Source organism: Trypanosoma theileri, assembly GCF_002087225.1.
Source record: "Trypanosoma theileri isolate Edinburgh chromosome Unknown TM35_Tth_13_V1, whole genome shotgun sequence".
NCBI classification, from domain to species: domain Eukaryota; phylum Euglenozoa; class Kinetoplastea; order Trypanosomatida; family Trypanosomatidae; genus Trypanosoma; species Trypanosoma theileri.
The window spans coordinates 190,270-198,922 of NW_021639855.1; the positions used below are offsets into that span (position 1 = coordinate 190,270).

The window sequence follows — 8,653 nt, forward strand, 5'->3', positions numbered from 1 at the left end:
ATATATATATATATATATATATGTATACAGGGAGCTAGAAGGAGTGAGAGAGAGATAAAACAAAAGATATGCCTGACCGCGAACATCCATTCGTCAATGAACATAAGCATTCTAGTCAGTGACAGCAAGAGGAATAATAAATAATAATAATAATAACAATAATAAGTGGTTGTGGTAGTAACAATAAGAATAGCAACAGCCAGTAAAAGAAAAAAAAAAAGCAACAGCACCAGCATCAGCAACGACAAGAGGGGGAAAAAGAAAACAAAAGAAAAAAATCAACGACAAATAGAAGAGGACAGGCAATATTACATATATTATATAATAACAATAACAATATATATAAATATATATAAATATAAATATATATATGAGATAGATAAACGAGAGGGGTAGGCAAACCACAAGCCCACAGCATTACGTGCAAATAAATCGATGAAGAGTATATGAAAAAAAAGCAATTTTCTCTTTTGCCTTCTGCTGTGGTAGAGCAATGAAAATCAAAAAAAAAAACCAGAAATTCGCATAGAAGAAGTAAAAAAAAAAAAAATCAGGACGAAAAAAAAGGAAATATGTGAAGAGAAAGAGAGAGAGAAATGTCCACCACACGCACAAAAAGAAAACGTAGCATTAGACATATATATATATATATATCTTTTCTTTCTTTTCTTTTACTTCACTTCTTTTTCTTTATTTTCTTCTTTTTAATTTCTTTCTTTCTTTATCTCAAGCCAGTAGGTCCCCTCTGCGTAAGGCAAGAAAGGTCAGACTGTAGGAAGAGCAGGCCCAGTAAGCGCAGCAAAAGAAAAAAAGGAACCCACTCATCCCTGTACTCTATTCTCTTTTTTTTTTTTTCTTATTTCTCTCCATCTCCCTACCACAGATATATATATATATATATATATATAGAAACAAGCAAACAGACTTCTAAGACTTTCCTTTTTCCTTTTAGACTGTTGTTGTTGCTGTTGTTTTAATTGAATTTGAGTGTTTAGTGAATAATCATTTCCATCTTTCCCTACCGGCTACCCACGCTCTCTCTTTTTTTTTCTTTCTTTCTTTCTCTCCCCCTCTATCTATGTATCTATCTCCTATCATTTCATTCTTTTCCCTTTTTTTTTCCTTATATCGCTCTTCTCCGCTATTGTAGTCCCTTTTCCCTCAGATGCCTCTCGCCAATGCCATTCCGCAATCCCACTCATGCCCCACCAGGGGGGAACACGGTGTCTGCATATATATATATATATATATATATATATATATATCCTTCTTTATTTATTTCTTGTTAAGAATAAAAAAAAGGCAGCACTATGTGATTGCACTGTTCAAACACACAAACGCACACATATGCAGACACACAAACACACACAGAGATACTTCTCATGTTGTTCTCCTTGTTGTTGTTCTTGTTCATTCCGCTGTTCAGTCATCCCCACCGAGGACTCCACGTTTCCCCGTGATAAAGGCAAAGGTAGATCAGCAATAACAATCACAATAATAATCATAATAATAAATAATCACAAACAAAAAAAAAGGAAGAAGGAAGAGGAGGAAAAGGAGGAAACACGAGAGGGTCATAGTCACTTGTGTTCACCTCACACCGTTGCTCTAACCCCCTCTGGAAGTTGTGTTTTCTTTCTTCTTTTTTTTTCAAAGAAAAAAAAAAAAGAGAAAGAAAACAATAATAATAAAAGAGGGGGATGTTGACAGCGTCAAACATCTCTTCGGTCTCTTCCTCACACTCACACCATTTCAACACAGGCACAAATACACACAAAATACCCTCGACACAACGCAGCCGCTGCCACCGTCTATAATCCCAAAACAGACAGTGAGCTAATCAAACACCGCCGCCCGCGCCGCAAATGAGGGAAAGAGGTAAGAAATAAAAAGAAAAAGAAAAGAAAAGAAAAAGAGAGGTTAAAAATAAGGAATCAGATGTATATAACATCCCCGTAGTTCAAACGTTTAATAATTATTTCTCTTAACTCCCATCTCTCTCTTTTTTTTTCTTTTCTTGCTAGACTTTACACCCACCCCTCTATGTGGGTTTCTCTTTTTTTTTTTCTTTTTTTCTATCGACCTCTCTCTTTGCATATATATATCTGTGTGCCTGTAAGTGTGTGCTTTTTTTTTTTTTTTTGAGTACTGATGATGTTCCTTCTCCCTCTTTTTTATCCACTACACCTCATTTTCTTCTTTTTTTTTCATGTTTTTACATCCGTTTCTCTCCTCTCTCTCTCTCTCTCTCCTTTCTCTGTGCGTATGTGCAGTGTTCTCCTTCCTTTTTGTTTTGTCTTGTTTTTTTTTTTTTTTGTTGGTGTTAGTGTTCCCCCGTCTTCGCTTTCTCTTTTTTTCCTTATTTTTTTTTTTTTCTGCCATTCTTCTTCACACCCCTCTTTATCGTGATGGATGCGAGCCACGGGATCCCTCCACTGCCGCTCTACCAGTAGTATTCGTGGATGTTGCTGAGGTGGATGGCCCACTCTTTGAACCGTGTCCATTCGACCCGTCTACACCCGAAGTTGTTGTGCGCCGCGATGCGGAGTCGACAGACTTCTTCTCATCGTGTTGTCTGTCGCCGCCGCCACTGCGTCCACTAGATGTATTCCGGTTGTTCTTATCACTGCCTTTGCGGTTGCTTCTGCTACGCATTTGGTCCTTTTTCTTCTCCGTTGCGGAAGACACGTTGAGCCGGGAACGTGGCACTGGCAGCGGAGCCGCCGCCCCACCACCACCACCACCACTTGATCCACTGCTGTTATTTGTGTTTTGTTGTGATTGTTGTTGTTGTTGTTGTGAATGAGCAGCAGCACTATTGCTACTACCAGCGGTGCCCTTCTCTCTCTCTCGTCGTTCTTCTTCCTTCTCCATTTTTAACCGGAGAACCCTTTTGGGATCATTCAGGCAGCGCTCAAACTGTTGGTGCTGTGGGGTGAGATTGAGGATTGGACCATTTTGTCCATATTGCCCCATAAAGAAAGAGGCAAGTGTAAAGTCATTGGTAGAGATGAACGTGATGAGCATTGTACGACGCCCACGACGGCTATTTTCCGGATCGGCTGTAGTGTGCAAGACTTGAACATACTCTCGACGTTCACGCTCGGTAAGAGACTTTTGGGGTGGGTAATACTGTATGAGTACATCCACATCCATTAAATCAATCTCCGTCGTAGCATCCCAGGTTACTAAAAGCGCAGAGGAACCTTTATTATTAGCATTGTTGTTGTTGTTGTTATTGCCACTGTCATTGTTGCTGTTTCCAGTGGAGGAAGAACTGTTGGTACTTGAATCGCCGAGAAATCCCATCAAGGATGTATCCCGCCGTTCTCGGCTATCCGTACGAAACATACAGCACATAAAATTAGAACCCTTACCACCTCCCCCAGCAAGTGATTCACTGGGAGCGTTGTAGAGACCCCATTTAGATACTGTTTGATACAGGTGTTTAATCTCCTTGTGGTGAGTCAGTATTACCACACGGCGTGATTGGTAGATTTGCAACACACGACGCAGCAACTCCTCACGATCCTTCTCATCCAAGTATAAGAGGTACACCAATTGTGTGGACGACGGCGGCGCAGTACCGGACGGAGTCTGCAACGCCGCTCCAGCAGAAAGAGATGGACCTTGCAAATGATAATAACGTCGGTTTCTGTGATTTAAACAGTAGCGAATCTTTGGACTCACTTTTGTGAGTGGTGCAAGGTACATAAGAAATATATTCGCCGTACGTTTTGTTGTATTGTGTGGATTTGATGCGGAAATAGAACTATTCCCTCCTCCCCCTTGTACTTGTTGTTGGGATGACGATGATACAGATGCCGGTTGTGGTGGTTGTGATGTTATCCCTCGAAGAATCTCCTCTAGATGTCGTTCATTATGATGACCCGCATCTTCCACCGCAAATGTTGTGATGGACCTCAGAAGTTCCTTATTCCATGAACGCAACACACGAAGGGTGGTGATGATAACATTACGAACTTTACCTGCAGACGCAGATGACTGGGAATTGCTGTTGTTGTTGTTGTTCGCAGCAGCAGCAGCAGCATCCGCACCTGATGGTAACAACACCGATGATGGCGGTCGTCCTTCTTGTGTCAACACGTGGCACTCAATATCGCACAGCTGCGCAAATGGTTTCATAATCTTCCTCAGTTGCGCCGCAGAGTCTTTGGTGTTCGCCAGTAGCACCGCCGTACACCGCAGTTGATCCTCCGTAGAGAGAAGACAATGCCCCAGAAAGACGGTAATGAGTGTATACCGCTCTGTTAAGGCAGTGCGCGAATTCAACGCCCCACCATCATTATTACCACCACTGTTAGAACTGTTGTTGTTGTTGCTATTTGTGGTGTTTTGATTTCCCCCACCTGCGGCCCGTCCGTCCACTACAACATCTGCGAAATCCGTTTTGATGTTCGAAAGCACACGAACTTGAAACGGCGTTGGGTGCATTTTCACCTGTCGTAGCGCGGCTGTCATCGTGGGGTGAAGGTTCAGCATCTCCACAAGGAGTTTTTTGCTCATTGTACTTGTTTCCTTGCTTCCTTTTTTTTTTTTTTTTTTCCTCACCTTTTATCTCTGCTTCTCTTCTCCTCTCTTTCTCTCTTGTTTCTTCCTTTTTTTTTTTCTCCGCTTTCCCGATGATTGTCCGTTCTTTTTTGCTTTTCTTTTTTTTGTTGTTCTCCCCTCACTCCCGTTTCTTTTGCTCTTCTGTGCGTGTGTGGGTTTGCTACACTTTCACAGGGAAACAACATCATGCAAAGTAATTTTACAGAAATAAAGAAGGGTACAAAAAAACAAAAAAAAAACAAAAAGAAAGGAAGAGAAGGTAGAAAAAAACAACAATGAAATCAATAAAAAAAAACACAGAAACAAAGAAAAAATATCTTATGGTACCACTATTACTATTACTACTAATAGTAGTACTAGTGACTATTCTTATGGTAGTAATATTAACCGTAATGAGAGTGGTGGTGGTGTTATCTCGCGAGGAGCTTAAAGAGAAAGAGCAGCTAAGAGATTTTTAGTTTATACCTTTCCCAACCACTCAACAAAAATGAAAAAAAAAAAAAAACAATAACACCCAAAAATACAGCAAAATCGGTAATAATAAATAAAAGAATAAAAATAAAAAATAAATAAAGAAAATAAAAATACAGAATGGAAAAATATCATTCAGGTGTCAGTTTACACATTTTGTCACTAAAACTTCGATACCAAATAGAGTGAAAGAGAAAAATAGAATAAATGTCAATAGGTTAGAAAAGTAAGAAGATTCAAGAAACTCTAATGTTCACCCCTGATGGCTGTATTAGAGGATCTATCTCCCCCCAATTCATCGTATTCACTTTCATAAAATACAATTAAATAAAAAAATGAACTGCTTTTTTGGAGTGTAAGTCTGTAATTTCTCTGGTTATTGTTGTTTTTGTTTTTTTTTTTTTTTTGGTTGTGGTCCAACTGTGAAATAGAGCCCATAGTACTGCCTTTTTCAGCACATGTTGTCTGTAATGTTTCTCTACTTTTTTTTTCTTTTCTATTTGGTTCTCCTTCCTCTACCTTTACCCTTTTTTTTTTCTTTTTTTTTCTTCTTTTTCTTCTTCTTCCTCCTCCTCCTCCTCCTCTACAACCACGATAGATGGTGATCTATTTAATAACTGCAACTCTATCGGCTCCTGATGGGGTCTTTTGAATGGTGACTGCAGAGCGTGTGGGTTCTGTTTTAATGGGCTATTCTTTAATTTTTGTTCCTCTTCCAGTTGTTTTTCCTGTTCTTGTTGTTCTTCTTCTATTTCTTTTTCTTCTTTTTCTCGTAGTTGTTGTTGTTGTTGTTGTTGTTGTTGTTGTTTTGTGTACAGCTCCATTATTCGCAGTTCCACAGTCCTACACGTCTCCTTCATGTTTGGCACTTCTGCCCGACGTTCGCAGCGCTGCAGAGTGGCAAAGAAGACATCCCGCTCCACCATCAATCGCTCCACCTCTCTTCTACTCTGCGGCATAGATCTAAACAGAAGTGATAGATTTGAAAGTGTTTCTTGTAGTTTATTATTTTCCTCCACAACTGCTGTTTTCTCGTCCTGTAGAATCACAATTTCATCACTTTTTTGTCGTAATTGAAGATCCGCCGCCTCCAGCACAGAGATGCGTTCCAAGATGGAGTCCAGTCGTTTCTTAACTGTGCCATTGATACTACTTTCATTTCCATTTCCATTTCCTTCATTCTTTTCTATATCCTTATGCAAGTATGCAGGTAATAGTGTAGAGATCGTCTCTTGTAGCTGCATCTCCATCATTGATATCATTTCTTCTTGCCCTCGTGTGTGTTCCAGTTGTGATTGCACAAGTTCTAGCATTCCACGAACCTCTGTCAACTCCAACTGCAGCTTCTCCATATTGGTATCCTTCTTTAGTAGTAATGCCTGCGCTTGGTCAAGAGAACGTGAAAGTTGCCGTACACGTAATTTATAATCATCTATAGTTTGATACTGCTGATGTAGTTCCTCTTTCAGCGCAGTAAGTCTTAACTGTGAACCAACAGGAGTAGTAGTAATAGTAGTAGTAAGGTTATCCGGGTGTTGATCATATTCCATTGTGGTACTAGAAACATCTTTTGTTCTCTGTGTTTGTGCTCGTTCCCATTCCATCTTCTCTACACGTGCCTTAAGTCGTCCAATCTCTCCTTTTGCCATCTCATGTGCTAACACCGCATCTACTCTTTGTCTTTCTTTCAATACTAATTCTTGTTCCTGTTCCCGAATCTTCTGTAGTAGAACAGTGAGTCCTTCATTTAGCTGCTCTGCTCCACCTATAGAGGCTTGTTGACTTGTATGCAGCTCTTCTCGTATTTGAGTGATTTTATTACGCAGAAATGTGTTTTGACGCCGCAGACCCTCCATAGATGGTTCAGACTGGAAACCAGTAATATGTGTTCCATCCATGTTAGCAACCATTCCCTCAACATTACAGCTATTAGTATTAATATGATTAGTATTTTCACTATTATCAGCCATATAATCATCATGACTATCACTATTGTTTTTTCTGTGAAATTTTCTTAAAGAAAGAGTCTTATTCACCAAAGATTCACTATCCCCTGATTTTAATCGTTGAAGTTCCTCTCTAGCACGCATAAGCTCTTCCTCTAATGTTTGCACTCGGCGGTCGTACATTTGTCGCATAGCCTCCTTTGTTGTCTCTAATGAAATAGTGTAGGGTAAATGAGTGTCTGTAGATATATCTTTTCTCATGGGAGTTACTCCGTGTTGTTGTGTTATCATGTGAAGCAGACGATTATGTTCTTCCTTTAGTGAAGTCAGTTCCTCTTGAAGTGATACACTTGTTCTTTCAGCGACCATAAGCTTTTCTCTAGCGGCGTTCCTCTCCTGTAGTAGTCGTGCCAGCTGATATGCCTTCTCAAACTCATCATTTCGCATATCCTTACCGGTATTATTATTATTATCATTATTATTACTATTACTCTTGTTCTTCATAAAGGGGTAAATTACTGGGGCAATTTCTTTCTCAGTTGATTCTCCAACAGTTTGGGGTAATTGCAACGAAGAAAACGATAATGCTGCTGATGTTACCCCTTCTAATGATGAAGATGATGATGATAAGCTGCTGACCAGCCGCACATCATTCTGTGCCCTTTCCACCAGTTCCATCAACTTATGAAGTGTCGTGTGCACGTCTTTACTCCACGTTGGCAGTCTGCCATCCGTTTGTGGACTCTTCAGTGCACTTTCAGCGGTAATTTGGATTTGCTCAAGACTTGTTTTGGTAAGATTGATGAGATACGAGAGACACTGCTGGAGATAGAGAACCTCAGCACGGGAGTCACTGTTGGCAGGAGAAACACCATCACTTACCCACTGCATTGATATGGCGTATGTGAACCTCACTCTTTTTCCTCGCTTGTGTATATTACCAGAAGAAGAAAAATAGATTTATGGAGAAAAGTGAAAGAAAATAAAAGAAAATTCCAGTAATAAGAAAGAAAAAGGAAAATGGTTCAACATTGTTTTGATCAAAGAAATCAAAGAAACAAAATAAAGAGCAACAAAAAAAAAATAAAAATAAAAAACTTGTCTCATGTACATATTTACTTGTTTCTTTGTAAACTCGTAAAGGTGTAAGTGGGAATAACTCTTTGTTCTTTTCTTAACTACAGAAAGTAAATTCAATGATATCAGCAGTAATGACGGAAAAACATATTCTCACCACTTCTTCCTCCTTTGTCATTTGTCTTTCATTTTGTTTTTCAATTGCGGTTCTTTAGTACGGTGCAAATGGGGCGCTGGATCGCCGCAACTCATTAGTCCAATCCACTAACGAGCGGCGGCCACCCAATTGTTTCCTGTTTTTCACATCCCCAACTACATGAGACTGTACATCAACTATAAGAGTTTCGTTAGTATTAACATCGGCAGGTTGTATGCGGGACGGATCCCCATTATCAGCACGTACTTCCCGTGAATGAACATGAGCAGCATACACCTCGTATTCTTTGCTGTCATCAGAAAAAACGTTGTTTGATTCAACGTAATCATTTCCACCTCTACTGTCCACTCGGTGTTCATCAGCTGGTGTAGTGTAGGGCTTAACATGAGGATTTCCACCTCCACTGCTCACACTGTGTTCATCAGCTGGT

General features: G+C 39.9%; 2 protein-coding genes across 2 annotated transcripts; both read right to left on the minus strand.

Annotated features, from left to right (window-relative positions):
• Positions 1-2,400: 2,400 nt before the first annotated feature.
• TM35_000131750 (uncharacterized protein) lies at positions 2,401-4,527 on the minus strand (the record flags this gene model as incomplete). The annotated part of the gene is made up of 1 exon (XM_029025391.1): positions 2,401-4,527. The coding sequence occupies one exon, from the start codon at positions 4,525-4,527 to the stop codon at positions 2,401-2,403; it is 2,127 nt and encodes a 708-aa protein (XP_028883237.1).
• Positions 4,528-5,564: 1,037 nt separating this feature from the next.
• Positions 5,565-7,880, minus strand: TM35_000131760 (uncharacterized protein; the record flags this gene model as incomplete). The annotated part of the gene is made up of 1 exon (XM_029025392.1): positions 5,565-7,880. The coding sequence occupies one exon, from the start codon at positions 7,878-7,880 to the stop codon at positions 5,565-5,567; it is 2,316 nt and encodes a 771-aa protein (XP_028883238.1).
• Positions 7,881-8,653: the final 773 nt, after the last annotated feature.